The sequence below is a fragment of the Poromitra crassiceps genome, assembly GCF_964638095.1.
Source record: "Poromitra crassiceps genome assembly, chromosome: 1".
Taxonomy (NCBI): Eukaryota; Metazoa; Chordata; class Actinopteri; order Beryciformes; family Melamphaidae; genus Poromitra; species Poromitra crassiceps.
The window spans coordinates 105,557,270-105,582,688 of NC_139623.1; the positions used below are offsets into that span (position 1 = coordinate 105,557,270).

At 44.5% G+C, this 25,419-nt stretch overlaps 1 protein-coding gene across 4 annotated transcripts in view; it reads right to left on the bottom strand.

Annotated features, from left to right (window-relative positions):
• Positions 1-18,132, bottom strand: part of slc8a4a (solute carrier family 8 member 4a) — a gene marked incomplete at its 3' end in the record, with an annotated part of 33,496 nt that extends 15,364 nt beyond the window's left edge. For 2 of the 4 annotated variants that reach the window (XM_083638612.1, XM_083638611.1), the window contains exons 1-2: positions 16,918-18,090; positions 16,247-16,764 (exon numbers count right to left, since the gene is read on the bottom strand). In XM_083638612.1, coding sequence (XP_083494738.1) covers positions 16,247-16,764; positions 16,918-18,072 — 1,673 coding nt within the window. In that variant the 5' untranslated portion in view covers positions 18,073-18,090. Of the gene's footprint in view, positions 1-16,246; positions 16,765-16,917 lie in introns of all 4 variants that reach the window. The other 2 variants (XM_083638610.1, XM_083638609.1) reach the window with 2 other exon arrangements.
• Between the last annotated feature and the right edge of the window lie 7,287 nt (positions 18,133-25,419).

Sequence of the window (25,419 nt, forward strand, 5' to 3'; positions counted from 1 at the left end):
AATTGGATTCACCCGTTTAAATTAAGGCTGAGTAAAAAGGAAGAAAATCAATGGTGGGTGACAGGGTGACTCAGTGGTCAGCACTGTCACCTCACAGAAAGAAGGACCTAGATTTGATTCCCGACTGCCCCTCTCCATGCGCCATGTTCTCCCACGTCCACCACGTATTCCAGTTTCCTCCCACAGTCCTAAATTGGACACTTAAATTGCATCACTTAGATTGCATCTCAGATATGTAAGTGTGAGTGTGAGTGACTGTTTGTCTATCTGTGTTATCGATGGACCTGTCCAGTCTCGCTACTCCTCCTAGAGACCCAGTGCATGCTGGGATCATCTCCAGCCCCCCACGTGACCCTGACAAGGATTAAGTGGGTATAGAAAATGAATGAATGAATACATTTCCCTAATCGCTGTAGCTACACATGCTGTCTTTACGCTCACTTTCTTCAAGGAAAGTTTGGGGAGCCGAGAGTCATATTGATCAGGGGATCTGCCATTCAAGCCAGCAAGTATCCACCCTGCTGAAGTGTCCTTGAGCAAAACACTGAACCCTACCAGTTGCTCTAGAACCGAGCCTGACCTCTGCCTGCAAACAATTCCGCTGCTTGCATCATTATTATTATGGACACAAAAGTGATTATATCTATCACTGCTTTGAAAAAAGACATATTAGTAGGCCTATGCCATTGTTATTTTGATCATAAGGAGAGGGGGGGAGAGCTATAGATGCTGCGGCTGATCAAAGCAGCACCACCATGAGGAAAGATTTCCTCTCCAACTGTTTTGTCTCCTTTGTATGTATTATTTATTATATTCATATGGAAACAAATACAATAATATATTGTATTGATGATGACATGACCTCACATCTAACGTTATCCTGACCAATAGTAACGGCTGTCTAATTAAACCTGAATGAGCACAGGAGGAGACAGGTGAGAGGAAGAGATGAGGAAGAGGGGAAAAAGGACAAGAGGAAGAGAAATGCAACAACATGAAGCAAAATAGGAAGAAGAATCAGCAGAAAAAATGACGATTTACTGTAAGCATAGCAGAATAAACAGAGGCCTTAATTACAACATTAGAAACAGGAAATCTCAAACCAGTGGTGCTCAATAAGTGGAGCAAACCTTGTCTTCCGTCGTACTGACGGCAACTCTTTAGAGGAAGTACTTCAGAGATTTTATTTCCAAATGAGTTCCAAGAAAACCCTGACTCGGCTGTTATCTGTGTCAGGTTATTGATTGAGTCTGCATTAAGCGTGAGAAGTAAAGGATATCAAGGTACTATTGATCTCCCTTATGCACAGAAGTGATCTCTTTCCCATCTCTTTCATCTTAGCTTATGTAACTGCTCCCGTTATCCACTTCAGCCCAAACGGCTGTGCAGTGCCACACTTACAGAGGCTGACACACACATACAAGCAGTAAATACACACTTACAGAGGCTGACACACACATACAAGCAGTAAATACACACTTACAGAGGCTGACACACACATACAAGCAGTAAATACACACTTACAGAGGCTGACACACACATACAAGCAGTAAATACACACTTACAGAGGCTGACACACACATACAAGCAGTAAATACACACTTACAGAGGCTGACACACACATACAAGCAGCAAATACACACTTACAGAGGCTGACACACACATGCAAACAGCAAATACACACTTACAGAGGCTGACACAAACATACAAGCAGCAAATACACACTTACAGAGGCTGACACACACATACAAGCAGCAAATACACACTTACAGAGGCTGACACACACATACAAGCAGCAAATACACACTTACAGAGGCTGACACACACATACAAGCAGCAAATACACACTTACCGAGGCTGACACACACATACAAGCAGCAAATACACACTTACAGAGGCTGACACAAACATACAAGCAGCAAATACACACTTACAGAGGCTGACACACACATACAAGCAGCAAATACACACTTACAGAGGCTGACACACACATACAAGCAGCAAATACACACTTACAGAGGCTGACACAAACATACAAGCAGCAAATACACACTTACAGAGGCTGACACACACATACAAGCAGCAAATACACACTTACAGAGGCTGACACAGACATACAAGCAGAGGCTGACACAGACATACAAGCAGCAAATACACACTTACAGAGGCTGACACACACATACAAGTAGCAAATACACACTTACAGAGGCTGACACAGACATACAAGCAGCAAATACACACTTACAGAGGCTGACACACACATACAAACAGCAAATACACACTTACAGAGGCTGACACACACATACAAGCAGCAAATACACACTTACAGAGGCTGACACAGACATACAAGCAGCAAATACACACTTACAGAGGCTGACACACACATACAAGCAGCAAATACACACTTACAGAGGCTGACACACACATACAAGTAGCAAATACACACTTACAGAGGCTGACACACACATACAAGCAGCAAATACACACTTACAGAGGCTGACACACACATACAAGCAGCAAATACACACTTACAGAGGCTGACACAGACATACAAGCAGCAAATACACACTTACAGAGGCTGACACAAACATACAAGCAGCAAATACACACTTACAGAGGCTGACACACACATACAAGCAGCAAATACACACTTACAGAGGCTGACACAGACATACAAGCAGCAAATACACACTTACAGAGGCTGACACACACATACAAGCAGTAAATACACACTTACAGAGGCTGACACACACATACAAGCAGCAAATACACACTTACAGAGGCTGACACACACATACAAGCAGTAAATACACACTTACAGAGGCTGACACACACATACAAGCAGTAAATACACACTTACAGAGGCTGACAGATGTACAAGCAGTAAATACACACTTACAGAGGCTGACACACACATACAAGCAGTAAATACACACTTACAGAGGCTGACAGATGTACAAGCAGTAAATACACACTTACAGAGGCTGACAGATGTACAAGCAGTAAATACACAAGCATCAAAGGGGGTGTGCAGATCTTTTCCTAATCCACGGACACATAAAGGCTGTTTATTTTTGGCTTAGAGGTTTGTGTCTGTAATCCTAATCTATTTACTGCAGTGCACAATTTCGATGGCAAATATTCATTATACAGAATGCCTGGATTTTACCCCATTCCTCCTGGCTCCATGTCAAGTGCTTATAAAACTTGGATTCCTCCCCTCTTGTTCCTCCGCATGCTGAAGCATTGAAAGATGTACAGACACATAGACACACAGATCGAACAGACAACAAACACACACACACGCACACATGCACACATGCACGCACACGTGCACACTCGTGCACACACACACACACACACACACACACACACACACACACACACACACACGCTGAGAAGTCACAACAAGCTCCTCTGGTTGTGTTGAGTGCCCACGGAAACACCCAAGTGGGAAAGGAAAAGCCAGCTCCACCGTTTGGAGGAAGAACTTTGGCAGCCTGATATACACAGGATCTGCAAGCTTGTGCGCTCAAAAAACACACACACGAAATGCATAAATGAGGACAGCAAACACACAAAGATGACATTTGCATACATCCATAGGCCCTGCACCCCCCCCCCCCCCCCCCCCCCCCCCATTTCGACCATGTCATGCTAGCTTGTCGGGGAGGGGGTGAAATAATGCTCCAAGTTTAGGCAAAATTTGGGGGAAAACTGGCATGGCCGGTAACACTTTATAATAACGTTCAGTCGAAAGGGGATGCAGAAAGCCTTGTAAATGAATTGTAAATTATTTACAACAGGTGAGGAACACTTAATTTACTAAAGGTTTATAGATGACACATTTATGTTAACATAACATTTATTAATCATCTGTAAATGTATATTCATGTTTTGTAAATGGTTAGTTCATCATTAACTAAAGGCTTATAAATGGCTTATGACTGAACGTTATTATAAAGTGTTACGAACAAAATAAATAAAAATGCATGCAGTATAATTGTGTTATTTTCACCTATTCTATTTGAATATTTCTGCATACTGGGGTCCCTAAACAGTGTTGGAATTGTATCGCCGACGGCGATAGCCTATCTGAAGGGCCCCCTCCAGGGCTCTGTGTGCTCTCTACTCGTGACATGTCTTCATCCTGGTTCCTCTTTAGGGGAGTGCCTATTCAGGACATTTCTGCAGCGGCAAGTTGGACCTTGCCCCTAGCTTTTGTTCGGTTTTATATGCTGGATGTCTCAGTGGCCGTTCACACCATACAATGCTCAACCTAAGCTCAACCTACGCTGAACCCACAAGTTTCATTTAGGCGCCCTTGTTAACTAACCTGACGCTGTGATGGAAACAAGTGTCCAACACTTTATCATGTAATCCTTTGGATATGATGTGTATTTCCATTAATAAATCAAATCAAATCAAATCAAACGCTGCCAGATGGACGGTATAGCTCCACATAGTTTCACTAAACTAGTCGATCTGGGAATGCAGTAACCAGACCCGCTGACGGAGGTGGGCACTTTTTCCAAGCTACTTGGCAGGTGATTGGATGACCCATCTGTCTATCCCCGCTGGTGCGTGTTAACTTCAACCAATCAGATTGCCGAAGGTGCCTGTGCCTGATCTCCGTGGTATTCATTGATTGAGTCCTCACGGTCGTAAAGTCACCTTCGAAGCATTTAGTTAGATTATGACAAACTAGTTGTGTGACTTAGCCTTCCCAAATGTTGAGGGTCGTTTTTTAGAATTTAATACATAGAATTGGGAACGTTACATTCAATTTCATTCAGACTGCCCGTCACTTCCGCGGCGGCAGCCATGTTGACGAGTGAAAAGAACTACAAAGACCATGTACCCACTACTTGCCCAGACGAGCCTGAGCCCGCCTACGGCTGCCGCTGATTCGTCGGGCCGGCATGGTTCGACCAATCATCTCAACTGCCTGTAGATGGATACGTCGAGAGAATCTCTCTTGATCTCGCGAGGTTATCCATCTTGCAAGCAAGGTTACTTGTTAACAGGAGAGGCCGTTGCACTGAAGCCACACTCAGGCCTTGCTCAAGCGATCGTTCAGGATTCAGTCCTATTTTCCAAGCGTGACGCGTGAAACTTGAAGCTGCCATGCATGAAGTGAATGGAGTGGGCCGGTGGAGCAGCTCCGAGCCCAGCGCTGAGGAAAGGAGAGTGTCTGGTGTGAACGGTTACGCGTGAGCTCATGTTCAGCGTGAGTCAAGCGTCAGTTCTGCCGCTGGTGTGAACAAAGGCTCCCGTGCAACACAGTTAAGGAGCCTGGCAACTTCCCTTCGGGTTGGAGCCATGAGCTGTCTGGCATACGGGAGCTTATGGATTCAACCCAGGGTTTTATGAATAATATGAGTGAGAATGAATGACTCACCAGACGACCCTTCTTGCCAGGGTCGGCAAGAAGAAGGCTCATTGTGAATGGCATTTCCATTCCCCGCTGCTCCTATATATGGGACGGTGCTAGCGCCCCCTAGCAACGGAATGTAAAAAAAAACATTTTTCTCTGACCCCAATATGAGGATATTGGTGTAGAAATAAATATAGTGCTTCTGTAGGGGCACAGAGGTGTCTGTTCCCCATACAGTAAGTGAGTAATCTCACTCATATTATTCATAAAACTGGGGTTATAGTCATAACCTTTAGGTATGACTGGAAAGCTGAGAGGTTTCAATGAGCCCAATAGTAGCCATCTCATTGTAGTGAGACCCTTTTTCGAAACTTGACCTCCTTGTACTGTATATGCGGATAGCCATCATATCACATTCTAAACTTTCAACATTTCAATAGATGCCTAACCAAAACACAATGTGTATTACAGATTTATGACTAGAAACACTTTTTTAAGATTCTTTTTTGGCCATTTCCCCTTTATTTATTTTTTAGATATGGTAGTAGGCAGACAGGAAAGGTGGGGAGAGAGAGAGGGGATGACATGCGGCAAAAGACCACAGGTCAGATTCGAACCCCAGGCGGCCGCGCTTCATGGTATGCGTGCTACCAGGTGAGCTACCGGGAAACACATGACTAGAGAAACTTGGAACAGATTTGGCCCCTCACAATTTTAACTGCCCCCTCAGCCTCAGTCACTTCATCCTGGAGCTGGGCCTGATACATCCTGTTCATCTTTTAATAGGACTGATTGAGCAACACTCCAAACAAAACATCCTCATAAAACTTGAGTCAAACTAGAGAATCTGATCACCCTAACGTTGGATGAAATTTTGATCTGGTCGAATGAACTGTGCTACCCTTTAGAAAATCTCTTCAATCAGAGGATTTTTAGCCTGACAGAGCTATGCCCAAGGTTGATTGCATCAGACAACTCTGATCAATGCCTTTCTCACATACTGAGATAGCGGTGTGACACTGAATAGCAGTGGAATGGCATCCATTTTCAATAGAACAACATTTGTCTTTCTCTACCCTTCTAAGGCCAGGTTCAAGACTTTGACTTACTTCACTACAAACCTCCATAGTCTTTTTTTAAGTTATCCTTTATTTATCCCCATGGGGAAATTCATCCTCTGCATCAATCAATCAGTTTAATATCAATCAGTTTAATACTTGTCCCAGAAGGGCACTTTGGTTCACATCAGGCAGTAGTGGTTATTACAACATCATTACTAGTTTGAGAGTAGTAATAAAGGCACACTTCAGAATTATAGTAACATTATTACTAGTTTTAAAGTAATAAAGGCACACTTCAATATTATACAATACATATCCATTTGTTGCAATATGTACAGATTCCAAAAGACCATCTGCTTCCTTCTGCCGGGTCGCCGCGTGCGCAGCGCCACCGTTGCAACTAGCTCGTCAACAAACGCAAGTGGCTCGCTGTCAATCAGCGCCAGATGGATGTATCAGAGGAAAAGGGGGGGGGGTGATGCAAGAGCTAACAAGGGCTAACAAGGCGGGGGGTTTGGGTGGGGGAAGAGGTTTGGGGGAGTGCGTGCGTGACCATGTGTGTTGGCCTATGAGTCCTTAGGGTCCATGTGTGTGTGTGTGTGTGTGTGAAGTCTGAGCCCCCTCCTGGGTGAAACACAGCGGTTGCTGTAGAGATGGCGGTTTTTCCAGTCCAAAGGTCAGGCATCAGATGTTCAGGGCGGGGGGGGGGGGGGGGGGGGGGGGGGGGGTGGATCTTGGGAGCACCAGTTGCAGTCAAAGCTTCTGGAGAGTTTTTCTGCTAGTGACCTTGACGGCTGATAACAGGTGGGGGGAGTCCAGATTAAATCAGTTGTTTGGGTTTTCCCGGTGGGTGCAGCGATCAACAACATTCCTCACATGAGTCTAGTCCCTGGACCTCAATTTTAAACACTTCGGCTCAGCGACAGTAATATCTCCCAGAAGTAATCCATTTTTGCGATTCAGATCAGAAATTGCAACAGTCCGAGTACTCACTGCCCCGCTCATCTCGTTTATAGTGACGTGCAGCCTAGGGTCAATGGCTGCTGTCTTCCCGTATCCCGCGGCGAAAGTCCCGTCTGGGCAGAGGCGGGGGGGGGGGGGGGGGGTTCCCCGGACCCCACATGAATTTTGTCGATTGGCTTGAGAGACCAGCTTAATATCCATATAATCCAAATTTGTATTTTCGAAGAGACAAGTGCAAAATTGGCTCCGGGTAGCAAGCAGAGGGAATAGGGAGAGGGAAAATAAGGGAGGGAGAAAAAAAGCGACTGCCTTGTTCGAGAGCTGAGTGCGAGAGCTGACTGCCCCCCCATTTGACCCATCCTCATACTAGGAACCTTCCTAGAACTAGGAGCAGTGGGCAGCCGCTGTGCAGCGCCCGGGGACCAACTCCAGTTCTTTTGCACTGACAGGAGTATTAACCCTAAACATACATGTCTTTTGATGGTGGGAGGAAACCGGAGCACCTGGAGAAAACCCACACGAACACGGGGAGAACATGCAAACTCCACACAGAAAGGACCTGGGACAGACCGGGGTTTCGAACCCGGGACCTTCTTGCTGTGAGGCAACAGTGCTAACCATTGAGCCACCGTGCCGTTGAGCAGGGTCTGACCAATGTCAAACCTTTCCCCTACGATCACAGTACTCCCTGAAGGGTAGAGAAAGACAGATTTGTCTATTCAAAATGGGTGATATTCCCATTAAGTACTGTATGGGGTTCTTCAAATAGAAATCGAGCAGCATGTGGTTTTCTGGTGGCAAACTGTCATGTGTCCCAGACACTTCTGCCAATTGTGAGCTCGCTCCAGCCCGATGAACAGGGTCACAGGCCTGTTAGCTGAGCTCGCTCCAGCCCGATGAACAGGGTCACAGGCCTGTTAGCTCGCTCCAGCCCAATGAACAGGGTCACAGGCCTGTTAGAGCTCGCTCCAGCCCGATGAACAGGGTCACAGGCCTGTTAGCTCGCTCCAGCCCGATGAACAGGGTCACAGGCCTGTTAGAGCTCGCTCCAGCCCGATGAACAGGGTCACAGGCCTGTTAGCTCGCTCCAGCCCGATGAACAGGGTCACAGGCCTGTTAGCTCGCTCAAGCCCGATGAACAGGGTCACAGGCCTGTTAGCTCGCTCCAGCCCGATGAACAGGGTCACAGGCCTGTTAGCTCGCTCCAGCCTGATGAACAGGGTCACAGGCCTGTTAGCTCGCTCCAGCCCGATGAACAGGGTCACAGGCCTGTTAGCTTGCTCCAGCCCGATGAACAGGGTCACAGGCCTGTTAGCTCGCTCCAGCCCGATGAACAGGGTCACAGGCCTGTTAGCTCGCTCCAGCCCGATGAACAGGGTCACAGGCCTGTTAGCTCGCTCCAGCCCGATGAACAGGGTCACAGGCCTGTTAGCTCGCTCCAGCCCGATGAACAGGGTCACAGGCCTGTTAGTTGAGGAGCTTATTGAATAATCAGTTTCCGCTCGAATGCAGACACATGCTGCCTGTCTGTAAATGTAAATCGAACAGAAGAACTAACAGCTGCAAATAGCCTCTTCAAATTCTGATATAATTTGTGATCCCATGCGTAATACACATGATGGTTTGCTATGTGGGTGGTGAAGAGAATACAAAATAATGTCTACTTCATATTCATATTCATAAAGAATAGGATGGTTTATTATTATGGTTAGCAAACTACAACAGAAAAGGGAACAATAGCCACTCAGATGGTCTAATAATTTTGGAAAATTGACAGTAACCTCCTTCTAGCCTTGGTAATGCTCTCTGCTATGTGGTACAGCAGTGTCAAGTCATTATTACAAAGATAAGACTTATACGCTATTCATGTCTCAATAATTGCACCTGTATGTGCTGTGTCAACGTGTTCAGAACATTTGGGACTCCCCCTCTCGACTCCCTTTAATCGCTCTGGCTGCCTCCTTGAGAAGCTCTTTTTTTTTTACTTCTCTTTTGGAGGGACATTTTGTTTGATGGGAATTTAAAGTGAATGGTACACACACACACACACACACACACACACACACACACACACACACACACACCCTCCACACACACACACACACACACACACACACACACACACACACACACACACACACACACACACACAAGATATACAAGCAAACTGAGTAACACAGACAGGTATGCACAAATTCCCAACTGCACTGCACGGCAAAAAAAGACAAACGGGGATATCTGCATTCTCTTTTGACACAATGTAGCTACCGGTATTCACCTGCCTTTTTTCCCACTCAGCCGACCCACATAATACACCTACACATGGCCCTGAAATCCTCCTCACATAATATCCATCTGACACACAGAGACACACACATTTCCTCCAGCAATGAGTTCCTTTCCTGTTCTGTTGTAAATTGTTTTTGTGATGAGCTAGATATGCTAAATGCATGTTCTTTAGTCAGGTAAAAATGACTGTTGTGGATAATTGCCAGTCTTTTTCTCATTGCAGACAAGCAGAAACTAGGTCGAAACCTAGCATATGGCCAGCGCAGAAAAGCGTTGACGAACCTGTTGGTTGTAGCAGGCAGCGACATTGTTAATGTGGAGGGCTGTCGTCGGTGTGTGTGTGTGTATGTATGTGCGCGCGCGTGTATTTATTGTGAAATTCTAAAAGATGTGTATTTGTCCCATTAAAAGGACCCCCCCCCCCCCCTCTGTATAGCTTCATTGTGCCTTTTCAACTTCTATTGTTCTAATTACATGTTTCCCAGTTAGCAGTATCCCAAAATCACAAGTTCATGATGAAATGACCTACGCTGCGTTGTGGGCTTTCAAAAAACCACGAAATAAGTTTTGAGCAGCACAGTCCACACATGCTGTGTGCTGTGGTTTGGTGAAGTTTGGACAAAATTAGAAGGCGAAATAGTGATTTCTGTTAACCCACAACCCTTTGCAAGTCAATATTATCGCAACGGTGAGGTCTTTAAAAAAAACGGCAAAACAGGTTTTGTGCAGGACAGATGTGGTTTGGTGAAGATTTGACAAAATTTGACGGAGAAATAGCGAAAAAGTGCTTTTGGGCAAAATTCTAAATGGCGGGAAATCTAGTTGGGCGTGGTCTATATAGAAAAAATGTTGATCGTAGAAGCTATGGTTCCAAAGTTAAGTGTAATTTCTTAGGCCAGAGTAGAAGAGTACTCTATGAACCTATCGCTCTTATGGTTTGTGAGCTACGGGTACTTAGGTTTGCCATAGCGCCCCCTAAGGTCGAAATGACACAATTGTTTTTTTTATCAGCTCAGAGTACAGCTGCACACCTGTACCAAGGTTCATTAACAACGGACAATGCGTTCCGGAGTTAGGGCGTTTTTTGTGACCTAGGTCACACCCACAAAAGTTCGGAAGTCGATTATATCGCAACGGTGGGGTCTTGCAAAAAAACGTGAAATAGGTTTTGTGTAGGACAGTCCACTGTGTGATGTGGTTTGGTGAAGATTAATAGCGAAAAAACGCTTTTGGAGAAAATTCAAAATGGCGGAAATGGGCGGGCCCTCTATCAGCAGATGCAGAAGGACCCAAGGAATCCAGGGAAAAAATAATTTTGATTGTAGATGCTACGGTGCAGGGTGTAGTGGAGGGTAAATGTGAGTAAACGCAGTTTAAAGGAGGACTTACCCCCTAGATATGTATTAGAACAGTGATTTGAAAATACCTATGGAAAAAACCAAGAAATGACATATGCTCTTGTCTATACTGGACTCTTTGGCTGTGTTGAAGTCCAGATTTTTTTTCTGAAATCGACGCCATTACAGTTTGCCTATTGCCTCAAAAATAATTTATTTGAGAGGGGCCATATCTGTATAAATATCAACAATTAGCCAACGCTGGTGGCCTGTATGGAAAGAGCTTTGCTCAAAATGGTTGAAAGTTATATCAATTTGGTAATTCAGTGGCGAACTAGAAATTTAATTATTTTTCTGCATGTAACTCTATGGCAGTGTGTTAAACTACGTTACGAGAGCAAAGTGGCATGGGCTCGTTACAGCAGCACACCGCACAATACGACAAACCCCCCGTTCTGGGGTAACACAATGCGAGATTTCTCTACGTCATTCCCTCGTCCAAGTTGCCATATAGTCCCTTTTTCATTTTAGTTTGGGGGCTTTTCGTGATTCTTGTTAAAAGTTGTGCAAAAGTTTTTTCCTCTCAGCGCAGTGCAGGCTGCCTGCGCCTCCTCCCTCCTGCCAGACCCCGGCTGCCGAAACAGCCTGCTGCATGCATGGGGCGCTTGTAACCTCACGGAGCAACAAACAAACAGACAGAAATAGCTGGTGTGCGATTTAGAGAATACAGTCTGAGATTGGGTACAGGATTGAGGGAATCCCGCATCTGTTTGCGAAGGTGCGACTGGACAGGACGCTTTTCACAGACGGGCACAGTAGTCGGAGCGAGGCGAGTGTCTCTCAGGGCTACTCAGGGCAGAGCTGCAGATCTCTCCTTCTCCTCCGCGCATTCAGTCTGTCCAAAATCATTACCGATATAATCTCAGTAGGAGGGATGCAGGGAAATATGATAGTAGCCGATGTGTTTAGAGAAGCTTTGTCACGTTGTCACGTCGTAGTATAGCGTTATATTTTACATGTGCGCTAAACTGCGACCATATTTGTTTGCGGAAATATCAGACTGCTCTCTCTGCTGCTCTCAGAGCACAGAGAGCCCAGCTGCTGCTGGCCTGCTGCGCGCGCCCGCGGAGCTTGGGGCTCGTCCATGTAACAGTACGACTCTCGCCTGCCTGGGCTGGAGACAGTGCTTGCAACTCGGACTGATAATATAAACATCATCATTCGAGCTTATCCAGGTAAGATATCAATAAAGTAATGACACATTCAGCGGGAAACTAACTATAATTAAGACATGTGCCAACTTTGACAACGTTTGGTTCAGTATTTTAAGAGCAAACTTCAATAAGAATAGGCTTGGAGTTCTGAGGAGCCGAAAGGGTACAGAGGGGGTAGGGGAGTAATTATCTTGAAATCCCATAGTCTTTGGGGACAACCTGACGTCAGGTTGTACCAAATCTCCCATTCATTTGAGAAAAAAAAAAAAGCAGTCTTTGACCCTAAGAGGGCGCTTATGCCAGGTATGCTGCTGAAAAATGATACAAATGGTAAAATGGCAACAGTTTGGTGTCAAATGTGGAAATTCTGACCAGAATTCTTCACACATCACCCCCAAAGTCATATATATTGGTTAAAAGCTGAAAAAAAGTGTTTTGGAGGTAAGTCCTCCTTTAACCACCTTTTTAAATGAGGCAGATAGTTTACTCACCTATTTTCAGATCACCTATATAAATCAATGAGGGAAAACCAGGTGGGTAAACTACTCACCTTGGATAGCTTACCCACCTCTGTATTCACCACTACACCCCTGGGTGCAACAAGTGTAATTTTTCCACCCATAGTAAAAGATGACTCTGTGAACCTACCTATCAAGTTCGGTAGTGGCAGGTCTTATGGTTTTTCTGAGTGGGACCAAATGGGCTTCCAAATGGGCTTCCAAATTGGGTGTAGGCCCTGTTATAAGGCCTGGCCAAAAAACAGACACTGCAATACACTATCATAGTGTACGCATCATTCAGCCAATCCGTCCATGCAAGAGATAGCTGTGAAAACATCACACTTTTAATGTACTCTTTGCACACTGTCCCCCCTTGCTTTTGTATCTGCCTCTCTGCTGGTAGAACCATGAAATTGAAATGATCACAGAAGCTACAACACCTGTTTCAACTCAGCCTTCTTCCCTTCTCTCTCCTCTTACCCTTCTCTCTCCTCTTTCAGTAGCCTATCTTGTCAGATTTTCTCTCCTCTAGGCTGTCTTTCACATACTCTTCCTTCCTTTGTTTTCGCTGGAGCTCTTGTTGCTCTGCATTACAATGAAGTCCCACATAACCCCCATAGAAATCCCAATGCGCATGCATGATAAGACTGAATTCATGACTGCTGCTACTGCTGCTATATATAGAAACCAAACCAAAATGTATTTTACAGCAGCCACATTGTTTCATTATCTGCATTACAATTATAACCTCTCTTATCCTCCATCTCTCATCCCTCTGAAAGAGCTGAACTCTTCACAGCAAATGGCTGTCTTTACACCAGGCATTAGCATGTAGGCCTAGCCTAGGTGATCGGATTGTTGTGATCGGATAGTGCAAAAATGTAGCCTGATATCAGACTGAATTGTCAACTCGTTACATTCATTTTTATCTTCTAGTCTGAGATTGCACTCTGTGTTATTTCTATGACGGGATCCCTAGGGGAATTCTGACCAATCAATAGAGACCAAGTCCAATGTATATCGGCCTGTATCTTACGTTAGTTACTCGTAAACAAATATCGGTAACGCGTTAGAATACAGCCCGCAAATAACCCTGTAACTACAGGGTAACAAGATCTGTACTTATAGGGTAATTACGGGGTACCACACCTATACTTACAGGGTAACTACGGGGTACAAGAAGTTAATTTAGCCTGTAACTACCAGGTAACAAGATCTGTACTTATAGGGTAATTACAGGGTACCACACCTGTACTTACAGGGTAACTACGGGGTTCAAGAAGTGAATTTAGCCTGTAACTAGAGGGTAACAAGATCTGTAATTATAGGTTAAGTACGGGGTACCACACCTGTACTTACAGGGTAATTACAGGGGCACGGGCTGTATTCTGAAGCTGTGTCAATTTCCCCACACTTACATAGTAACTACAGTGTAACTACAGGGGTGCGGGCTGTATTCTAAAGCTGTGTCAATTTCCCCACACTTACATAGTAACTACAGTGTAACTACAGGGGTGCGGGCTGTATTCTAAAGCTGTGTCAATAGCCCCGCACTTACATAGTAAGTAGAGTGTAACTACAGGGGCGCGGGCTGTATTCTAAAGCACTGGACCAATTCTGTACTTACAGGCAAAGTGCAGGGGACCACCCCGGGGTACAAAATGTGAATTTAGCCTGGATCTACAGGTTAACCAGATCTGTAATTATAGGGTAAGTAAGGGGTACCATACCTGTACTTACAGGGTAACTACCTGGTACAAGAAGTGAATTTAGCTTGTAACTACAGGGTAACAAGGTCTGTACTTATAGGGTAATGACAGGGTTCCACACCTGTACTTACAGGGTAACTACGGGGTACAAGAAGTGAATTTAGCCTGTAACTACAGGGCAACAAGATCTGTACTTATAGGATAATTACGGGGTACCACCCCTGTACTTGCATGGTAACTACGGGGTACAAGATGTGAATTATGCATTTGCATAATGACAATGCCAGACCAAGAGCAGCCAAACCCAACTCCTTGGAGTGGGCAGATTCGAAGGTCTGGACCCAGGCAAGCAAAATCCAGCTGTAAATGCATTCAACACACATTGAAGATCCACTCATCTAAATGTAAACTACCTCCAGAGGTGGTCAGGGATGCATTTGACCATACTGTGTTAGTGTATGCAGTGCATCTTTAATCCACACATATAGCGGCTAATGTTAACGGAAATAAAGTTATGTGCACAGATCCAACCACAAAGCACAAGCAAAACAAACTTGGACAGTAACATACTACCTGTACCATAAAACGAATTGTCATGGGAACACACAAGACAAGGTAACTACTGTCAGTTTTAAAGGATGTAAATATTATGAGAGGAAGTGAAGTAGATGACAATGAGGGGAAGATAAATCTACTCCCAATGTGGATTTATAAGATGCATTTTTAACACCAGGAATAAACTACTTTACCTGAAAGATATCTGGACACAATCCAGATACGACACGCATGTTAATGCCAGATGTAAAGGTGGCATAAGGCTCACAAAAGTAGTCCCTTAATGCCCAATTACACTCCATTTTCATACGAAAATAAATGTGTCCGTTTCAAACGGTGTAATCATCAGTGCCCACATACTTCCATGCATATTTCATGTTGGTAACATGTTAAGCAATACATCCACCAGTGGGCAGTAGAAGTCAAATGTGTGAGTGTGTGTGGTTCTCCTCCGTTTCATGCGTATCTGTAAGCTTTCAGAGGACGGACAGAAATATGCACGAAATGAACGCAGAGTATGGACAGAAGGCTTAAGGTTGGTGTTTTTGTATATTTCTTATTGTCAACATATGAAAATAACAAAATCAGCAATAAAATGTTTGCTAATAAGTCTCATCCATGTAGCCAGTGCCCAATAAAGCCATGTCCCAGCAGCCATTGTATAATTTTTTTTATTAAAAACACAGGGTTAGGGTTAGGGTTAGGGTTAGTAATTTCATCATCACGATGAACCAGGCCTGCCGACTTTTTCCTCAAACAAATTAATAAGCTGACCGTAAACACGTTATCTATCTCAGGAAAGTAGTTCCATAGCGCCAAAAATACCGGCGTCATGAAGAATTTGTTCCCATTGTAATTTGATTTGGTAATCTAAGACTTTTCATGGTAACATTTAGCGATTTTTAAAATCGAAACTTTATGAGCTGCATTTAAAGGTTTTTAGCTTACAATTGGAGCCAGTCTTCCGGTTTGAAGGCTAAAAATGGTAGTCAGGAAGCAACGGCAGTAAAGCAAACACATTGCTGATTTTGTTATTTTCACAGGATTTGTTGATGATAAGAAATGTATTTGACAACATCAGTCGTATCCTTTAGTTTAACCCATACCCAGAATAACCAGATTAATCTAGGAAGGCTGCTTAACAAACTCATGTGTGGTCTGTAATGCTTGGTGGAGGCAGTGATGAGTGACAACAAGACATTCACATCAAAGGGGGTAGACCAAACTGAACTGTCACTCACATGGTCTCGTCATTCTGGAACTCCAGCTTGCCCGCCACTTCCTCGTAGTCCTCCCCGGCCTTGGCGGTGCCCTCTACTGTGAGGTACGGCACCGCCACCTTCCCCCTCGCCCCGGATGTCCTGTGAACCTTCACCTGCATGTGGCCGATGCTCTCGCTGACCCGCGTGGAATTACTCTCAAATGTGAAAATGCCAGCGTGGTCATCGTCGTAGATGGTAACCGTGGCAGTGTGAGCATTGCCCAGAGCTGCCTTAGGGGGGATGTGCGACGAGAGGCCCATCATGCTGTTGCTGGAGGTGATGGAGCTGGGCTCCAGGAGGGACACCTCAGCGCGGTGCGCGATGCGAGGGTTGCTCAGGTGCACGTAGAAGTGCTCGTCCTCTTCGAAAATGTCATCATCGATAACGCCAACAGTGAACTCTTTGACCGTCTCGCCGGGCTTGAAGACCAGTGTGCCTTCAGCAAACTCATAGTCTGAGCCAGCGTTGGCAGTCCCATCCTCAGTTCGGTAGTCCACCTGTGTAACGCCGGAGGAAAGAAGTAAGGTATTGCGCTATTAAATCATTTATCAAATGGAGTGATAAGATACTGAATTATTAACATTTCTCCATGCTTAAAACAGTTCAAATTGACCTTGAGCTGCATTTCTAATATTTATTAAATCACTTACTTTCACAGTGCAGCCACTTTCTCCTCCATGGCGCCCGACTGACAGCTTAAGAGAGCCGCAGTTCTCAAAGCACTGGTAGTGTTGAGGTTCAAACTGCAGGTAGATGGTATGGGGATCCTCCTCCTGGCCACTGGCCTCGTGACAGCTCACCACCTTCCTGGCCTGGTCGGCGGCATGCTTCTTCAAGATGTTCCCAGCTCCGATCATCATGCGTGTGGCTTGGATACGGTAGAAGGCTCGGCTCTTCTGCTGCTGGACCAGAACCTGGTAGTTGGCCATCTCGATCAGCTGCTCCATGTCCTTCTCCGGATGCCTCTGTTTTAATTCTTTCAGTGTGCGAGCCATCTCCCGTCGAGCCTCTTCCTCTTGGTCTTGGCCCGGACTGATACCTCCAGCTTCCTCTACCCCCTCCGACATCCCGTCCAGAGCCTCTTTGGGGTGAGTGTGGGAGTTGACACCCTGACCGTCCATCTCCAGATCCATTTTGGTGAACATGGCATCTCCCTCCGTCCCGATGATAATACCGCGGTTCTTGTCGACACGATAACGCTTATGGATGTACTTGTAGAAGAGCAGACGTCGGTCTGCGATCCAGGCTTGTAACACACAGAGGGGGAAGAAGAGGAAGGTGAGGACGGCCTCCCACACCTCCACCTCTCCAGGGGAGATCACAGCCAGGATAAGGTAGAGCCAGATGTAGGCGAAAATGCTCCAGGCAGCAGTAACAAAGAACACCCGCAGGTGCTTAATCTTGCGGGTTTCGTTTTCTGGCACTACGTACACACAGATGGCGAGGATGATGAACATGTTGAAAGCAGCACTGCCCACAATGGTGCTGGGACCCAGAGAACCAGCCTCAAACTTATGGCCGACCACTTCAATGACGGAAAGCAGGATCTCGGGAGCAGACGAGCCCAGAGCCATCAGAGTGAGGTTGGACACCGTCTCGTTCCAGATGCGTACCGTGGTCGTGGTCGTCTCTCCATTGGGCTTCTTGATGGTGATCTCTTTCTCCTGAGAGGTGATGACCTCGATAGCAGACATGAAGCGGTCCGCGATAATGGACATACCCAGGAACATGTATATGAGAGCTGCAAAGTAAACAATGGCGCGTGCCACCTTATCGCCCACCGAGGGGTTTTGGGGGTTCCACATGGGCAGCACCACTCCCTCAGAGCAGCTGTCCTCGCCGGAGCAGTTACCTGGTGCGCTGGAGCTGGCCATGGAGAATTGTGTGAGGCCCGGCTGCAGGAGCAGCAGCACAGAGGCAAAGAGGCCGGAGGTGAAAGGTGGAGTGCAGCTCAGAATACGCTTGTGCATTAACATGGCGACCTGGCGATGCTAGGGGTCAAGTCTTTTGAGGCCTGAGTCAAATCCACTTCACGTCCAAATCTTCATAGAAGCTTCTGAAAGACAGAAGAAGAAGAGTTGTATGGAGGATGAGGGAATCACATTCGTATTCAGTGGGAGGATGTTATTCAGATGTTTTTGTTTTTTTTGGATTGTATTTTCTTGAAATAACCTGTCTTATCAAACCTTTGGCATGACAGAAGTATCCACAAGCTCTTCTGTATGCAAATTAGTGGGATCCAGCAGTTCAGTTTGGCAGTTGAGTTTTGAAAGCCAGAAATTTCAGCACCTGGTGAAGCAATCATTGAGTCACTGGTATTGAACAGCAACCCCATCAAACCCACACAGATTTATTATGGTCATTTTGTGCAATGGGGATTTTGACATACTTACTGTGCTGTATTGCACATTTAACAGAAAAAACTGAAATTGAAAGTACAAAAGAAAAATGCTTGAGTACAAAGAAAAAATAAGCGGTAGTCTTACTTGTCTTTATAGCTCAGCCATGTGCACAAAGACTTACACCACCACAGCCTAAAGGAGGGGAGGGGGATGCCAATTTCTCATGGCAGTACATCATTCCTTTCGACTCTCTTAAAATTCCATTTAACATTTGACTTTGAGATAACTGTGCTATTTTGACTTTGTCTCGTGCCAGGTTTATACTGTAGCATAGTGTTATTGTTGGCAGCACCATTCAGAGAGCACCTCAACACCTCAAGTGAAAAACAATTCAGATAGCACAGCTGCAATGATATCCAGTGGACTATTGACTGAATCAATGTGAAGGGGGGGAGAGAGAGAGAGAGAGAGAGAGAGAGAGAGAGAGAGAGAGAGAGGGAGAGAGAGAGAGAGAGAGAGAGAGAGAGAGAGAGAGAGAGAGAGAGAGAATATTTGGGACTTTAATTTAGTGCATCCTAATGAAGATTTTAAGACCAATTCAAAAACAGGTTGCCTACGTAGGGCAGAAAAGATTTGACAGTGCTTATGCTCTCATTGACATGCAGCAGAGAGAAGTAGCAATCCCCACTCTGACCTGTAATGGCTCCAGAGAGGGGTGTGAGTGAGGGGCGTGGCTTTCCACGAAGGCTATTTAAGGGTAAAGCAGCGCAGCAAAGCACAGACAGAAATGAAGTTGTGCCTTTCGTTAACTCACAAATAAATCAACTCAAATTACATTTCTCAACAAATTCTCTGAATAGATTCCGTAAAGCATCATTCAGCAAACCTTCATCTAACAGACTGATACTAAGAACAGGACCATGGACAGCTACTGCTGGAACAAGCAGGCACAAACTGAAACATGGGCCTGGGTCTGGAAGTAAAGTTTCTCTCTATAGCCCTTTCAGAAAATCCTAATAATCCAATCAGCTACTATAGATTAATCATGAGCTTACTTATTGTTTTATGAATCTATTGGTATATATACCAATAGATTTATAAAAAAAATAAACATGAGAAATGAAAACAAACATAAGAATACAAGACTGTGTAAACAAAGAGGGCATGATCAACTCATGCATACAGCACTGTGATGTTATCGATTCCCTCTTCAACAGTGATAGCAAATAATAATATCAATATAAAATTAGTATTGCTGATTTGTAATGATTTGAATACTCTTCTCCTCATCCATAAAAACAGAAATCAGTAAAACCATGGTGGAGCGGTGCCAATCACCTTTACAAGTTGCTATAGCTGACTAACATTAGTTCAATCTGGTCTGCCTACCATCCATGTGCAACTTTGGCGTGGGTGTTGGCAAGTTCCCACCAAAGAATTGGAGAGCTTGCTGTTACCATAGAAACTCGCCAAAGCCTGTGGGTAGTGTAGTATTTCACATGGAACTCAGGAATAAAACGGACATTTTGCACAACTACCAATGCCCAAACTTTTTCAGCACAGGTTGACAATTTGCAAAATGCTAATGCTGAAAGGACACTCAAAGAACCATTAATAATTCATGATGAGAAGTAGCCATCCTACTGAAGACCAAAATACCAAACTTGTTTATGCATTCAAATAAGTTTTCCAAGATGTAGCTAGACTGGATATTTACCATATTCAAGACTGCTAAGATACTATGTGTGTGTGTGTGTGTGTGTGTGTGTGTGTGTGTGTGTGTGTGTGTGTGTGTGTGTGTGTGTGTGTGTGTGTGTGTGTGTGTGTGTGTGTGTGTGTGTGTGTGTGTGCATGTGTGTGTGTGTCCAAAACAAAGCTTTTTCTGAAAACTTTACAAACCAATAAAACGCTTCTACATCATTGCAGTGCATAAGCAGCTCTGTTTGTTTGTTAGTTAATCCTTTCAAGTCTCCTTATCTCTCTCATCCTTTGCTCAGTCACTATCAGTTATTGACAATAACTGCAGGATGTAAGATACAAAATGACACTTTTTCAGTTCGTACAGTTCCTAATTTAATTCCAAAATAATCTAAATCATTTGGAATTTCCAATTGATTTCCAATTCCAATATGGAAAAACAACTGACCTGATAGAAATGAGAATGATTATACTCAAAGCATTACTAAATTTCTCAACCTGGCCACAATTACTATTGTACACAGTGAGTCATACCAGCACTCATTCCGAGAGAAGGTGTGAGTTTTTTCTCTCCAAATGGTGGATATGTCTGTAATGCCATTTCTAAGAGTATCTTGAGGATGAAAACTCACAACAAAATCAAAAATGGAAAGAAAACTGAGCAAGCACAACATGTAACAACAACAATGAAACAAACATGTAGCCTAGTATTTCAGAATAATTTGTAAATGGGTATTTCAGAGCCAAACAATTCATTTAGGAAAACAATCAATAGTAGCCTACATCTATAATATATGTAAAGCTGAAACAAAGCAGATGCTGTTGCTGCATGCAGAGTGATTGAGCCCTGCATGATGTGCTATGCAGAAAAACTTCCAACATGGCAAATAACAAGGTGGCCATGTTAAAATTACATATTATTCCATCTTTTCAACATTAAGAAACTGCAATACTCACCTGGTGAGTCAGCTCGGTGAGGAAGTTGTAGCTTTAGGAGATGAACTTGTCTTCCATATTGGTCTGAGGAAAAAGAGAGCAGAAACGACTGGAAAGTGTTTCATAATCACCATGAAAACTAACTGGAATGGATTCCAGAAAAGGAAAAGAAAACAAAGGCACATAGTCTACACAACAACTAAAACAACTAATAGGCCAGCAACTGGAATACGAATCCAAATAGGATATTATGCTACTGTTTTAGGATAAAGACACGCCTCCAAAACATTTCGTAATACTGGGAAATAAAAAACATTCGATTTTTCAGACAAGTTCAAAATTACAGATGCAAGGGGAAAAGCCGTTCATCCCAACTGTGCATAAGGGACAAAGTAGGCTATGATGCCCTATCCATTTGGTGCACACAGTAGTACAAAAATACTCACATAAAGCCCTATCTGTGCTGGAGCCCTTTCCTCCACCGTCTCTACCCTGCACAGCCAGCGGCAGCTACACAGCGGACCTCGGCGCTCCTGTGTGCCATTCACACGGCAGGCTGATATAATGGTGTTGGCTTGTTGCGCTGATGTCCTGGAGATGACGCGTAGCTGTCCATGGTGCCTCTTCGCTCTTCGTTTTTGTTCTTTCCCTCTGACAGGTAGGCAGCCTACCTCAGCAAACTTAACACTGTTCTTCTGATTAAATCCCGCTTGTTCCAGCGCGGCGACACCCCCCACGTGCAACTACAGCATCATATTTATTTCCTCCAAAATCAAAATGCGTTTTCAGCTTCATCCTCTCCAGGCTACGTGCGATTGTTGATGCGTAAAATAATAAATTAAATTATTGACTCTGTCCTTAACCCTTCATTGTATCAGTCATAAATTTCCCCCAAACAGTCAATTTCTAATAGGCTGCAAAGATGGGTTTTTTTTTATCCGAAAAAAATATTGATTGTGGAAAAAGAAAAATCCTCAGAGCTGGATGCAAAGAACCAAACAGGATTGCACATGAGAGTAGGCGTGAATGGATGGTGAGAAAGATTGAGAGGACGCAAACCATATGGCTACATGGATCAGGACAAGATGGTAAGGAAGCAGAGGATGGTGGTGGTAGACAAGAAAGAGGAGTCTGGTGTTATGTCAATGGAAGCCTTGTCTTGCGGTGGGCAGCTTTGGCACAAGACACGATGAGCGAGAAGGCAAAGCAGTAACACTGCAGAAACAGGGGAGGAGACGTTCACAAACAGCTACACGCACGGCTGGTCCATACTGACTGCGCATCAGGAGTCCAGGATTACTATTTCACCTCAAAAATACTGACAGTGCTTGTGCGTAATAAAACTGTTGTCGCTCATGAATCATACCTGCTGTATAGCTCAAAGGCCATAGATGTGAATTTCGTTGAGACGCATAAAATCATTTAGATGTTTTGTGGGTTGGTGGTTTGATTTTGTAGCAGCCTGGCTGGCTATAATATAGGCAGGGATGAGGCAGAGGGTAAACCAGTAAACCACTGTGCTTTTAGCCTGGCATACATCTTTATGAGACAAACTCATAGTAAACATAACTGGTAGCATTGCTTTTCGGAAAATATAATCGATTTTTGCTTGGTGGCTGTTAATAAGTAACTAAAGGCCATCGTTTTGCCACCTGTTTATTTACCTTAGTAAATCACTGACATGCTGTGAGGAAATGAGATGACCATGGCACAGTTTGAAGAGGCATAAAAGAGAGATTACACTGCTGGGCAGTGGCGTGCCGTCCATTAGGCGAACTAGGCAAATGCTAAGGGCGCTTGAGCCGTTAGGGGCGCCAGAGAGGGTTAAAAAAAAAAAAAAAAAAAAAAAATTTTTTTTTTTTACAAATACTTTTTCATGATAATAGGCCTACTATTATTTTACAATAGTAGACAAAAAATAAGCAGAACAATGTCTTAAGTCTTTAAATAATAGTGAAATCATTTTTCTAATTCTGGCTTTCTGGCTGCCTGGGCTGCAGCACTTTCACCATGGTCCCTAATCCATACCACCCCACCCCCTGCGCGGCCGCGCCCCCTTCTACCTGCTCGGAGCTTTTTCCCAGAGTTTGGGAAGGGAGCTGGAAGGTGGGTGCTGAGGGTGCTGCAGCACCCCCTGGTGGCAAGAAATGGGATTTTCGAAATTGTTGGATTTGGCTGTCTTGTGTTTATACCACCAACAAGATGCATTAAAAAACAGTTTGTGCTTGCCAGCTCTAATCTTATTTCATACGCTCTCTCTTCAAAAGTGTTTGATTTTCATCATAATCTGGTTTTCCATAATAATAATAATAAGTTCAGTGTTTATGCCTGTGTTGCTGTCTGTTGTAGTGTAAAACGACTAAAGGGAGAGCAGGTGCTTACATGAAAGTGAGTGAGAAAAGGAGAAGATACTGAATAATGACATCACAACAGTATAATCCTAATGTTAATTTAAAATTAAATATTCTTCTAAATATGGATGAAAGTCCAAAAAACGTCAAATTTTCTTCGGCGCTGCCCTCGCGGGGAGCACCGAGAGTCCCTTCCTTACAGCACCCCCTACCTAAAAGTATTTCCAGCGCCACTGGGGAAGGTCGATTCTGAGCCTGCACTGCAGTGGTGGAATTAGCTGCGATATCATTTTTAGGGGTGCACCGATCACGTTTTTTGCCACCGATCACCGATTGCCGATCACCTATGAGAAATATCTGCCCAACCGATCATCGACCGATCACCGATTACCGATTACCGATCACCGATATATATATATATACGCCCTGGGGTGTCCGTAAAAACACGAGGCAGGAGACAGATGGGAGTTCAACCGTTTAGTTGTCAGTTCTCTTCAGTACAGTACAGCAGTATAGGCTCTTTACAGCATTATGACAGGAATAGTAGGATTGTGTGTGGTCTGGAAAAAGGAGGCAATAAAATATACAAACAGGTCAGTAACCAAGCTTGCTGTTATATAGGCCAATTATAGTGATAATTAACAACTAATAATATATAAATGATAATTAGGTAAACTGTAAGTCAGTTACTCTTAAACACCAGTCTTGAACCATGACTAAAGCCAAAGAGCTCCCACTCATTGAACCGGGGTTATGCACAATAACCGTCATACATTGGGATCCGCATCGAACGAACATCAAAACGACCCGCCCATCGAGGCCGAGTTACAGTGTTATAATTAGCAGCGCTATGAGTGCGATCTACATAATGGTGACAGGGTTACATGACGGGAGAAACAACAGAATCACAAGCTACACATGAGCTAAACTCCATCTGAGTAGTGGCATTAATTGGCGCAACAGACAATCAAACCGCAAGTGCACGCCTAAACAAACGTTATTGCAATGATTGCAGGTAGATCGATCTAAAACCAAAAGGGAATGCAATACAGGAATATTAACATAATAATGACTTACTGGTTGGTCATATACGCACACATGGAAGAAGGGGATTAGAACATGTTCAACTGTCCAAAGAAAGGAAGAAAGTCCGTCTGAACGGAGCGCACATCCACATACTCAGCCGCACACTTTCGCTTCCTTCAAAGTGCCCGCGGGAACATCAATGCTTGCGTGGAAATTGTCTGTGTGTGCGCGTGCACTACCCCGACTACCACAGTACCACCGTGTCAATCTGGGACTTTAATACACACGGACTTAACAGCATGCAAATGCCTCGGTAGGCGGGAGGACTGGAGGTAACTTCTCTCTGCTGAGTCTGCTCTAATCACCAGCTGATTTGTGTGATTCAAAGACGCAAGGGGTGTGTTGACAGTCTGGTGCGGTGTGTGCATGGAGGTGAGTACACTGACGAAAGCAAAGCGTGTGCTTTGCAACACAATGATATAAACGTTAGAGCACAAATATGAAAGTTAAACGATAGACATTGAAGACATGAAAATGGGCTGCCTCATGTTTCTCACGTGCAGCATGATCGGCTATGCGATCGGCAACATTAAAGGAATATCGGAAACAGCAGATCACATATTTGAGGTCCAAATCGGCCGATTCAGATTGCGTGCCGATCGATTGGTGCACCCCTAATCATTTTTATTATATTTTCTTTGGGGGAGGGGGGGGGGCACCAGCAAAAATCTTGCCTAGGGCACCAACTTGGTCAGGCACGCCACTGCTGCTGGGACCTGCAGGCTTGACAGAAGCAGGA